The sequence below is a fragment of the Lepisosteus oculatus genome, chromosome 11 (genome assembly GCF_040954835.1).
Source record: "Lepisosteus oculatus isolate fLepOcu1 chromosome 11, fLepOcu1.hap2, whole genome shotgun sequence".
NCBI classification, from domain to species: Eukaryota; Metazoa; Chordata; class Actinopteri; order Semionotiformes; family Lepisosteidae; genus Lepisosteus; species Lepisosteus oculatus.
The window spans coordinates 41425610-41438638 of NC_090706.1; the positions used below are offsets into that span (position 1 = coordinate 41425610).

Sequence of the window (13029 nt, forward strand, 5' to 3'; positions counted from 1 at the left end):
AGACCCTAAACGTAAGATTAGTTTGCCCCCGAGAGGAGGCACTCGGCCCATCTGTCTGTGTCGGCGTGTCCTTCACAGAGACCAGGTTATCTGCTCCCACGGCACGGCTGGGCAGCTTGTTCCACACTCCCACAACCCTCCCTGCAAACATGTGCCTCCTGTTGGGTAAAATGCTGTAATTTTGGAGCTGGACTTGCTTCCGTGTGATTTGGTGGCGAACTGAACACAGCTGCCGCCTCTCTGTAGCAGGTTAGCTCGCCAGGCTGGTCACTATGGCACTGTTGCATGGAAATTGAAGATGGAAAAACAACGCAATTGGTATGTGTGATGTGAAGCCTGACCTCTCTCAGCTGCAGCCCAGAAACGCTGGCGCATGGCTGCTCTGAAATGCCAAATACATGTTTCTGTGTCAGGATTAGGAGGCTTGTTCCAGTTCAGATACGGCGAGGAGAACGCTGCTGGGTAGTGCTGGAGCTACCATGCCCGTGATTTTGCACAGTGTTTTTATCTGAAGAGTCTCTGCGAAAAGCTGCCCCTAGTGCAGTGTTTATTAACAGGGAGGCCGAGCCAGAGCACGTTAGCCTGTGAATAAAGCCTTTGTACTGGGATTCACACTTGCACAACACGCACGCACGCAGGCACACACACACACACACACACACAGGCTGAGGCCAAACCTTCTGTGTCCATGTGTGGTCAGCTGAATAATAAAAACCTGCCTCCTGTTATTACCAAAGACACTGCATGGGTGGTTTCACACAGGCGTGACATGCCACCTTTATCATGTAGGATGATTTCCAGCAAAAATTTTAACACCCTTTTTTAACAAGAAAGGAGAAAAAATATTTTCTTTGCCTCATAGATAGAATAGAACAGATACGTATGAGTTTGGGATCATTGTAGATCTTTATCAAAGGGTATTCAGAGAGAATCCTTGTGGTGCGTCAAGTACCGCCAGTTTTTCTTTGAAGTAAGGAGTCAAACGCAAACCAGGGGGCATAAGGGGAAAGTAGGTTAATATGCTTTTAAAACAGAGAAGAAAGGTGCTTCTTTATCCAAAGGGTTGTGGGAGTCTGGAACAAGCTACCCCAGCTGTGTTGTTGAAGCTGGTACCTCGGCTTCCCACAAGAAGCAGCTGAATGAAATCCTACCGAATGAGCTGGAGGAGCTGAAATGCTTTCTCTTGTTAGTAACCTTTCTTATGATCTTAGTACATGTTATTGAAAGATTGAAAAATCTTATCTGTAGAATTACTCTGGGATAATATTTACACCCAAGCAGGTGTGTAAGAGCAACAAGGTCTATAACTACAGGTTTTATAAGGTGTTTATAAGGTATAGCTCTCAGAAACATAGAGTTGTATGTGTGAAGGTTCTCTCCCAATTTAGTAAAAGACTTATTTTTTTCAGGTACAACTAAGTCACTAAGTTATCCCTAAATGAACCAAAGTATTAAAGCCAATAAACACATAAGACACTCCTATTCCACAAGCATAACACATGCTTGTGGAATAGGAGCTAGTTCTTCTTTTCCTTCAGAGCTCAAGGTTTCTGCTTATAATTTTATTGATCCCGAAGGGAAATTGAGGAAGTCTTATCCATCTATCTTATAACTAGTCAGAGTTTGGTAAACTCCTAAAACTTCACCAGTGAACAGGGTCTGACAAAATGCTTAAGAAAGCATCCTAAAAATGTTTTTCATATTTGCTCATCTTGTCTTCTGCTCTTCTTGTGTCTTTAAAGAAAGAGCCTCTTTCCTGAGGTTGAGCCCTTGAGCTTTACTTCTAGATGTTCCTGACCGAGCATGTGTGTGGCTGATCGGTCCTAATGTGTTTCAGAAAGCGAGGTGGAACGTGTTGAACTGAGTGTTTGGCTCTTGCTTTTTCCCTGCGTGCAGTGACTTTCCGGGAGCTTGGAAACTGCAGGGTCTGGTTTCTGTGTGTGAAGTCAGTGTGGCTGCAGAGGTGGGGGCCATTTTCTGTCCAGACCGCGGAGCTGCTCCTCAGAGTGCCAGGCGTTTGGAGAAGTGACTGGAGGCTGGAGGGGAGTGCAGCGAGCTCACAAACCTCGCACCCGTGCAAATGAAGCCCTGCAGCCGGTCAACCACCAGGCCGGCTGCTGGAAGCCGAGTGCACAGGGTTAACAGATGATTTGGTATAGTAGAGGCAAGTGCAAAGGACACTTTTGGCACTCGGGATAAAGAAAATGTGCATTCCTGTGCATTCATGCCATTCATTCACGGCAGTCCAGTGTTCAGCAGTGTCAGTCTGGTTTGCTTGCTGCAGTCTGAGCCAATACTTGCTGCTTGATCACCTCTCAGGTACTTGTATTTGGTGAGTTTTGGAGCTCAGTGCCCTTGTTGCACACCTGTTGCAGCAGGGGTTGTCCAAAATGGCCAGCAGTGCTGTGGGTTTTGTTTCAAACGAGTCTGTAAGCTATTTTAACGGAACTAAATGTGGGTTTAATTGGGTTGTATCTCTCATCTTCCTCCAGTCTTTGAGCAGGTGAAGTGTTGAGGGGACCTGTGGTGTGTGTGTGTGTGTGTGTGTGTGTGCGTGCGCAGATTCTGTCAGCCTGTATTCTTGCTGCAGCTGTTGGGAGCCGAGCGCAGCCAGGTCACGTGACAGCCAGAGTCACAGTTGTGTTACTTGGAGGTCGTAGCTACATATCAGTTTGTGAACTTACAGGAGTTCGAATGTAAGTGCACAGAAAATGTGGTGTATAAATTCATGTTTTATCCTTACAGAATAGTGTGCTTTTATTAGTATCCTTGTTGTGATGTCCTTGTCCTTGTTGTATGTTGGAGACGCGCAGCTGGACTGTGGGATTCTGGTTGTAGCATTTATTTCATTTCCTTTTACAAAATCAATTCTAACTTTGAAATTCCCCCAAAAAAGACAACAAGCCTCAATATTCCCAACCTGTAGTTTTTTTCTCAGTAGTAGTGCAGGCCTTGTGTTATGGAGATATAAGATGTGAGTTGTTTGCCGTGCAGAAACGTTTGTCTAACACGCACAGAAAATTTGCTACATTTCCATCTGGTGTGCTGAAGAGCATGATGTTACTCCATATCAGATGTTGATCTGAAGATTAGTTGCCAAACTTTAGTCATGGTCACATTTTCTTTTTAGCTTCTTTCACTTGAACTGACATGCTCTACGACAAACAGCCCCACTGTCTGCTAGAACAGCGTAATGAACGTTTTCAGAAACGCTGGTCTTCTTCGACAGGGCACTAAAGGCCTTTCTCTTCTGTCTTTTGCATTTTTCAGCTTTCAGTTCCTCACATAAAGGATGCTGCGGATGTCGGAGATTTAAGCTGCAGTCAGAGGCTCGCTGGGAGTTTTGAAGGGTGATCCGTCGATAGCCGCCATTGTTTCACCTGCGCTTTGAAGTTGCTCGCCCTGACTGTCGTAACATGTCTAGCAGACATCAAGAAGAAAACCAAAAGCCCGATGCCTTGGACAGAAGCAGCAGTGAGGACGCACAGCCCCCCGTCACAGAGAGAAGGAACAAGAGTGGTATAATTAGCGAACCTTTGAGTAAAAGTCTTAAGAAGTCTCGCACGCTGTCTCAGTATTCCACGGCGGGCAGCTCGGGGTCTGTGAATGGACTGCTGCAGAATGGCATGGCGGCGGGCACCGGGGGCGAGGCTAAGAGCAACACTACCTCCTCAGCGCACAAAACCGCCTCCCAGCCTTCCAACAAGGCCGACAGGCCGTCGGAAACAGGTTCCGAAGGACAGAACGGTCTGAATTTCGCTCAGACGGCCGAGCTCCTCAAGAGGGCAGGGGTGGAGCACGTCCTGCTGCCGAACGAGCAGGGGCCCGGCATCAGCGACATCGAGGCAGTGTCTGCCACGGAGGCCATGAGCAGCCCCGCTGACTTTCCTTACATGGGCGGCTTTCCTTTCAATCCCGGCCTGTTCATCATGACGCCTGCTGGGGTCTTCCTGGCAGACAGCGCGCTGCACATGGCCAGCTTGGCAGAGTACCCCATGCAGAATGAGTTGGCATCTGCCATTAATTCGGGGAAAAAGAAAAGGAAAAGATGTGGGATGTGCCCTCCCTGCCGCAGGCGGATAAACTGCGAGCAGTGCAGCAGTTGTCGGAACCGAAAAACGGGCCACCAGATTTGTAAATTCCGAAAATGCGAGGAACTTAAAAAGAAGCCTTCTGCGGCCCTGGAGGTAAGGAACATGCCCGGGTGGCCAGGTCCCCAGAGGCTCGGCACCGGAATCGGTCCCCCCCCCCCCCCGTGTCCCAGTCGGTAGAAACACGCCTTTCCCTTTTCCCAGCCGAGGGGCTTTGTTTCTAAAAATCCTTCAGATTTATATTTTTTTATCCGAAAGATTGTTTACGCTTGGCATAGAGCAGTGAGCGAAGGCAGAGAGGAGCATGGGCTGTCCATCTGCCCGTTGGAAAGTCATCTGGAGGACCAGGTGTCCAGGCGCGTGGTGCAGACTCCTCATCTGAGCTAGCTTCAAGTTCTGCGCACGTGTCTGCGCTCAGACCCCAGTTCGGTCAGGGCGCTGGAAAAAAACAAGGGGTCTGCTTGTGAAAAGGATAAAAACGATCTACATTACTCAAACTTTGACACAGCCTTTGTTTGGGTAATGCCTGAGCTGTGATCTATTGCCTTTCTCTTGCTTTGTAAATTGTGGTTGTTCTGTATTTTGTGAAATATTTGTTACCATCTCACACTGATGCAATTATTAGGCAGGATTTCAACTAAGGTGAGTTCAGGTTTTAGCTCGATTCAGGGTTTGCCTTAGTAGCCTGATCTTTAAAGTTGAGTTAACAGCATAACTAGGAATTACATTTATGATGAAAGTGAAAAAAAATGTTTTCATTAAGGCTACCTGTCCTAGATTAAAGACTCAGTTTGATTTTGTGTATATCTCAACAATTACAACTGTATTCATAGAACATACAGTAGTAAAATATTTAATACCGTCAGGTGGTGTATTTGTTTTTTTGAGTGAAAAACAAAGTTTCTGTTGTCTCTGCACGTCTTGGCCATGACCATTTGTTTTGTTGGCATTTAAAAAGAGGTGATGGTATTTTTGTGGGTGCCAAGATATTGAATTAACAAATTCTCTGATGAGAATGTGCAAAAATTGACTAGCCTCCAAGTTTTGAGAAACAGCTGAAAGCCCAGAACTTGCAAGATAACTTGTGTTAAGAAAAACGGGACATTATTTCTTCATATTAACAATCAAATCCTTCTGAAGTAGATTCCCAGCGCTGTGTCCTGGCATTTATTGTGAATCTGAAATCTACAATTTCTATGATATTGTTGATAAGCAAATGATCAGGTGTGGGAGATCAGGGTTAGTTTTTATATTTTGATATAAAGGCTTAGTTTTTATATTTGAAATCAGTCACGTTTTGAAGGAAATAAACCTTTTAATTAAAAAAGAAATGAAAAAAATGTTGCAATTTAATTTAGAACAAACATCTTTTACTGGCCAATGTTACAAATTGTAACCATAAAGACCATATCATTAATTACCTACTGTAGAAAACCTTGGTGTTTTCATTATGTGGCTCTGTCAATACTCCAACATGTCAAGACAGATAAGTCGGACATCGTATTTGTGTGAAGGAAATGGATTTCCTGTGAAGCAAGATGTATTTCAGCGAGAGCAAGATTTTTTCCTGAATGTTCTCTATAGAAATCCTGGCTAGTGCTCTCCAGAAGATGAAGGAGATAGTGTGAAGTGTTGCCTTGTCTCCAGAATCTCCTGGAACTATAATTACCCGTTTTTTGTAATTTGGAGAGGGTGGCAGTAGGACTGATCACCACAGAATCACAGACAGCGCAGTTGTGTGTTGTCTTATCAGCCATGGGCTCCAGGTGCCAGTTGGCCCTTGGTTTCAGTGAAACAAGTCTTCCTGATAATGGCAAGTGGAAACTGTGACCTGAAGGGCAATGGTGGGAGTTTCTGATCATGAAACTGGGACATCTGGGTGAGTTCCCTGGTCTTCGATCCACGTGCAGCAATGGCTGATAAGTCCTTCTAATTAAACTCACACTTGGACCCAGGTTTGTGAGTTGTGCAGTAGACTTGTGTGTAGAAAAACGTGGTCCGGTGGTAAGTGATTGCTCAGCCTGTAATCACAGTGGCGATAAACTGACCCCGTTTGTTTATTTTCCAAGCGAGACCTGGGGTCTGCTTCCTCTGCACCCCAATGGAATGACGATGGGTCAAAGGTCAGACGTGCACATTTCTGAATTCTTCGTTTTTTGTTCTGAGTCTCTCTTGTTTCCGGCGATACGAGGTTTAAAGTTTAACTTCTGTAATAACAACAAGAAAAAGATTAGAACCTGTGTTCTTGTTTGGTGCTTCCCAGGACAGCTTGGGAAACTGAGTGTGGTCTCTGTAGACAGGTGGCTTGCTGTCATCTCTGTGATGCTGAGCACCAGGCCTCTGCTGTTACGTTCAAACAGGAGGCCACTTGGCCTCTCTAGCCAGCTTGGTAGATAGTAGTTAATCAATCTCAGGATCTCATCCAGCTGTTTCTGAAAAGAAGCTAGGGTAGCAACTTCAGCAAGCTGGCTGGGTAGCTTGTTCCACACTCCTACCACCCTTTGGCTAAAGAGGTGCTTCCTAAATGCACTTTTACAGAGTTTCCGTGTGGTTCTGTGGCAGGTGCCATTCCCCTGCTCTCTCGGGAGCTGCGCTGTTGCAGTAGAGAGTCGAAGTGAGCAGTAGGATTGTTATTGGCATCAGTACAGCCTCAGGGGGAGTCCTCCACACAGCCCACAACACTGCGGTTGTGTTTTATTGTCATGAAGGAGAGGCAGCAGTTTTAAATGAAAGATCCTGCTACCCCACGACTTTTGTAATAATATCAAAATCAATAACGCAGCCACGAAGCTCTTTTTAAAGAGTTATTAATTAAGTGTACGAAATTGCGGCAATCAAAATCAAATTTCAATCTCCCTTTTATTCATTAAACATCTTACAATTATAGTAACTACTTTCACACAGTCAATGACACGTAAAAAAGACGAAGGAATGTGCAGAATTATATTTTCACATTATTGCTAAAATAATGTTCTGTGATAAAAAAATAAAATCTTCTGTGCCAGAAGACTCTGAGAGTCGTTAACAGTCACTTATTTGTTGATAATTATCCATACAATAATTTAAGAAGCAAGTGAAATGAACATAAATGTAAGAAATGGGCAGAAATATCAATATCAAATATGGCTGAAACAAACATATGGTAGTATTTTGTTTTCTGAATCAGCTGTTGAAGAAAATTGTTAAGGTTACAAACCACAAGTTTTAATCATTTTTTCGGTACATGACATAAACCCATTCTGCTCTGTAGTGGCTCACTTTTCATGATAATGTGATAAAGATCTTCGAATGAAGCTGCAAATTTTGCCGAAGAGAAGAGCAAGGAGGACACTGGTCCTGATTTGGTTTAAAACTGTCCTTTCTTGACTGGGGCCAGTCAAAGTCAAATAGAGCAGCCAATGAGCATGTAGGATCTGCTGCAATGAGATCCTCCGTTGTGCTCTGAACTGCACCACTCTGAAGATTTCAGTGTGAGGGGAATGCAGTGTGTGTGTGTGTGTGAACGGACACCGCACTGCCGTCTGTGCGAGGCAGTTCCCTTACTCCTGTGGGTAATTCACTGAGCACAAGCCTCCACCAATTTCCGAACTTGACATGCTCTGTCTTGTCCTGAGACCTTGCAGAAGCCATGCCTTCCTGCTCTCAGGGAACCTTGCCCTGGGGCTCTGAGAAATGAATACAGTAATAAATGTCTGTTCTGGGTGCACGTTCGCATCTTATTGTTTTGGGTAACCAGTCCCCCAGCTCAGAATGCGGCCTTCTGCTGAGGTTCAGCACAGCAGAGTTAGGGAGCCAGTTCCGGACTGATCAGTGCCATCAGAGAATGCGCCACAGCAGTCCAGGAGCCTCTGAACGAGGCCGCTGTCCCTTTACATGAGTTGCATTATGGATGGAAGGAACTCTGGCGTTCTTTCAGCATTAATTAAAGATGGGATTCTGCAAAGCAGAAATAAGTTAAGTTGGGTGATATCAAATGGACTATTCAGGAAGCTGAGCAAAAGCATTCTAATTATGTGGAATCGGTAAATCACTTGTATTAAAGTCTGCAGCTGTCCTGTGAAGATTCAGTGGCAGGTAGAACACGTATTCCCATATCTGCAAATACCTTCCCCTCCCAGTTCTACCTGTAGTCAGATAAAATGGCGTTAGGCCTGAGAGGAACAGGCCACTGGCATCGTGGTATCGCCGGCTGTCTGCTCCTATGGAAGGGCCTTCACCTCTTCTCGGCTGTGGGGCTGTTTTGCTGTGTGTTTGTCAGAGTGTGGTGTGGTTGGGTGTTTTGCTGTGTGTTTGTCAGAGTGTGGTGCTGTGGGGTGTTTTGCTGTGTGTTTGTCAGAGTGTGGTGCTGTGGGGTGTTTTGCTGTGTGTTTGTCAGAGTGTGGTGCTGTGGGGTGTTTTGCTGTGTGTTTGTCAGAGTGTGGTGCTGTGGGGTGTTTTGCTGTGTGTTTGTCAGAGTGTGGTGCTGTGGGGTGTTTTGCTGTGTGTGTTTGTCAGTGTGGTGCTGTGGGGTGTTTTGCTGTGTGTTTGTCAGAGTGTGGTGTGGTGGGGTGTTTTGCTGTGTGTTTGTCAGTGTGGTGCTGTGGGGTGTTTTGCTGTGTGTTTGTCAGTGTGGTGCTGTGGGGTGTTTTGCTGTGTGTGTTTGTCAGAGTGTGGTGCTGTGGGGTGTTTTGCTGTGTGTGTTTGTCAGAGTGTGGTGCTGTGGGGTGTTTTGCTGTGTGTTTGTCAGAGTGTGGTGCTGTGGGGTGTTTTGCTGTGTGTTTGTCAGTGTGGTGCTGTGGGGTGTTTTGCTGTGTGTGTTTGTCAGTGTGGTGCTGTGGGGTGTTTTGCTGTGTGTGTTTGTCAGAGTGTGGTGCTGTGGGGTGTTTTGCTGTGTGTTTGTCAGAGTGTGGTGTGGTGGGGTGTTTTGCTGTGTGTTTGTCAGTGTGGTGCTGTGGGGTGTTTTGCTGTGTGTTTGTCAGTGTGGTGCTGTGGGGTGTTTTGCTGTGTGTTTGTCAGAGTGTGGTGCTGTGGGGTGTTTTGCTGTGTGTTTGTCAGAGTGTGGTGCTGTGGGGTGTTTTGCTGTGTGTTTGTCAGTGTGGTGCTGTGGGGTGTTTTGCTGTGTGTTTGTCAGTGGGGTGTTTTGCTGTGTGTTTGTCAGTGTGGTGCTGTGGGGCTGTTTTGCTGTGTGTTTGTCAGTGTGGTGTGGTGGGGTGTTTTGCTGTGTGTTTGTCAGTGTGGTGCTGTGGGGTGTTTTGCTGTGTGTTTGTCAGTGTGGTGCTGTGGGGTGTTTTGCTGTGTGTTTGTCAGTGTGGTGCTGTGGGGTGTTTTGCTGTGTGTTTGTCAGTGTGGTGCTGTGGGGTGTTTTGCTGTGTGTTTGTCAGTGTGGTGCTGTGGGGTGTTTTGCTGTGTGTTTGTCAGTGTGGTGCTGTGGGGTGTTTTGCTGTGTGTTTGTCAGAGTGTGGTGCTGTGGGGTGTTTTGCTGTGTGTTTGTCAGAGTGTGGTGCTGTGGGGTGTTTTGCTGTGTGTTTGTCAGTGTGGTGCTGTGGGGTGTTTTGCTGTGTGTTTGTCAGAGTGTGGTGCTGTGGGGTGTTTTGCTGTGTGTTTGTCAGAGTGTGGTGCTGTGGGGTGTTTTGCTGTGTGTTTGTCAGTGTGGTGCTGTGGGGTGTTTTGCTGTGTGTTTGTCAGAGTGTGGTGCAGTGGGGTGTCTTCTAGGTTAGTAACCGTGCCGGGCGGCGGTGCTGGGAGGGGCAGCCGGTGGCGGTGCCTGTCTGCAGTGAGCTGGGCTGGAGTGCGTGAGAGCCCTGCGCTCTGCCTGGCCTGCCTGGAGAACGGGCGAGTTCCAGTGGCTGTGCACGGTTCCAGTAAATGGGAAAAGTTGGCGGTGCGTGGCACAGGGGGCGGTCTTCACAGACCCTTCAGGCTGTTTTCCATTGAAACCTCATGGCAGCTGTGAGGCGGCCATAAAAATCTGTGAGGGGGAGCAGCATGCACTTCCTCTCAGTCACTTCATACTTCACACACTGGAGAGGTCTGGCCTTACTTTACAGAGCTGTGCTGGTAGCAGACACGCACCGCTGTATCTATACATGATGAAGAAACAAACACTATAGCCATCATCAACAGCAGGATATTAACCAGAACAGTCCCTTATTATGGGGAACGACTTATCGCTCAGACTCTGCGCAGCTTGAATCTGTTTGTTTTGTCCCAGCTGCCAGATGTCAGAGGAAAGCTCTTACCTTTCTTGAGAAATGACTGGAAACAGCCAACTCACAGCTTTGGCCAACCAGTGGGCACAGAGCTGCTGGCGAGCTCACAGCAGGATTACCTCACCCTCAAAAGAGTCAGCAGAGACACCCTTGAGACATTCATTTGTGTGCTAGGATAGTAACGAAAAGAAGAGTAAGATTTCTAAATGTTTCCCAAAACATTGCTAGGTGATATGGATTAGGTTGTACTATATATGTACAGTCACAGTTCTTACCAAATCAAATTGTATAATGATTCAGTTAAGCCTTAGCACTTGCTGTTCTTTTTGTTAAGGCTGTTGTTTCCTGTATATATATCAAATTCTCAGGGGTGATCAGCATGCAAAGACGTGAACCCACGTCTTCCTCGCCAGTCAGGGAATACTCCGACCAGGCAGCAGAGCCTTGCTCTCGAGGCGCAATGCCTGCAGGGGCTCGGTGCATACGCTGAAGTCTCCGAGGAGCTCCATGCCCTTCAAAGAGCCTCTCTGCCTGCAATTGCTTGTCGTCTACGGACTCGGAAAAGGAAGGAATAAAAGCAGGATTGTGTCCCCTGCTTGTTGCAGAAGCTTAGTGAACCTGTTTCAGGTTGAGTCTTCTTCAGCCGTGACATGTCTGGTGGACTTTACAGACTGTCCCCTGCTGGCAGGACATGAATGTCTTCAAATTGGAAGCCAGGGTACATTGTTTGGCAAGCTGAAGAAATGATACACAGTAAAATGGAGGAGGACGAGTCCTGTGAGAAATGAGTGTTGAATTGGTCCTCTTTTTGCTTTAGCCAGAAGGTGTAGACGTGTCACTTGCAGCTGTTGATCCAGCAGGGAGGACCTGGACAGCAGGAAGTAGAGTTCTGTGTCTGACAGCTGGGCTCTGGCCCAGCATTACGAGGAAAACTGCTGTACCTTCAGACTAGAAGATAAAAACCGCTGCTTCAGACAAAAACATGAGATGCCCTGCTATGCCCCTTAGAAGAAAATGAGAACCTGTACTGCACTTTCAGATAAAAACATGAGACAGTGCTGTACTTTAAGATACAAAGACAGGACACACTGCTATACCTTCAGACGAGAATATAATATACTCTGCTAAACCTTCAGACTAGAACATAAAATACAATGTTGTACCTTCAGACAAGAATATAATACACTCTGCTGTGCCTTCAGACAAGAACGTTAGGAAGCACAGAAAGGAGAGGAGGTCATTGAGCCCATTTTACTTGCTGGGCTGCTTATAGCTGAATGATCCAAGAACACCAGCAAGTTCTAGTTCATTTGGCAGGGCATTGCAGAAGAAAGTAATTAGAATACTGAAATAAAACACCAGCCGACGGTTCTGACTTTAAACTGATTGCGTTGGTTAGATTCTGTTGACCACTTAAGGGCTTGAAAGTTCTAGCAGTGGGATGGTCATCCAGATCTTCTCTCCATTGACTCTTTAAGATCTGTCCATTTTCCCAGAACGTGGACGTTGTGTGACAGTGCTTTCTTTACACTTACTGCATTTTCACACTTCTAACTAGATGCTGTGGTCTCACATGGCTCCATGAGAAACGTGGAGCGGCATGGTGGCGCAGTGGCTTGTGTTGCTGCTGTGTAGCACTGGGGCCCTGGGTTAATTGGCTAATTGATAGGTTAATTGACTTCTGGGAAAATTGGCTCTAGGTGTGAGTGTGTGGGTGTCTGTGTCCCTGTGAAGCTCTGGTGTCCTATCCAGGGTGTGTCCTGCCTTGTTGCCTGTTGCTCGCTGGGATAGGCTCCAGCTCCCCCACGACTCTGAATCAGAAGAGGACGTTTGAAAAGGATGAATGGATTGTTTTAATAAATGTAAAAACCACAATGTGGGGATTAGACCTGAGGATTTCTTTTAAATAACCACCAATTATTATACTGTATATATATATTAGTGGTTATACTGTAAATTTGAAGTGGCAAACTCTCATAACATGATGCTATTTCATTTTTGGGTGCAGTTTGAATGAAAATGTGATTTATCTGTAAAAACAAATGAATGGACTGAACTAAATGAAATACTACTGTACATATCATTGGCTTTGTTAATATGCAGTGGCAAAATAAGCCTCTGTACTAGAGACATTTATTAGCAGTGTATAAGCAGTGATAGACACCATTGTGTCTGCCCTTCATGAAATACTAACTTAAATATAAATTATTTACCAGTCCTTTATACTTTATCAAGGATGCCAAAATGATCCTTGGTTTTCTATACTTTGAAATATGTAATGCAACATTAAGGGTTTGCGATTATTATTTAAATTGTTTTATTTTTCTTAATTTAATTTTTCTTAATTGGAAATACTATTTTGTTGTTCATTTTATATCTGAAGCCATTCTCTACTTGATGTTTATTACGGGCGGTGGAGTTCAGCTGGGAATCTAAGTGAGCACTGATGTCTCTCAGTTTCACAGAGTCTGGTCTAAGTGAGAACTGATGTTGCTTGGTTTCACAAGGCACTAGATTGCAGATAAGGATCACCCCCACCAAAACAGCTTTTCCCCTGCCCCAGAAACACCACTGCTGAGGGTTCCCATCCATAGCTGCCAAGGAGGCCTTATACTTTCTGGACAGTCTGATTCATCCTGTGCTCTGGCAACCTTAACCTGATGAAGAGAACAGGAAGAATTTAGCAGGCAGTCTGACCCTGTACTAATCCACATGCCCATCTGCTCCCTGGGTGAGTTGGGAAGCCTTCA

At 45.8% G+C, this 13029-nt stretch overlaps 1 protein-coding gene across 6 annotated transcripts in view; it reads left to right on the plus strand.

Moving 5' to 3' along the window:
• Nucleotides 1-13029, plus strand: part of cxxc5a (CXXC finger protein 5a) — a 36230-nt gene that overhangs the window by 4902 nt on the left and 18299 nt on the right. For all 6 annotated transcript variants that reach the window (XM_015349934.2, XM_015349931.2, XM_015349932.2 and 3 more), the window contains one exon: nt 3271-4187. In XM_015349934.2, coding sequence (XP_015205420.2) covers nt 3417-4187 — 771 coding nt within the window. In that variant the 5' untranslated portion in view covers nt 3271-3416. The remainder of the gene's footprint in view (nt 1-3270; nt 4188-13029) is intronic.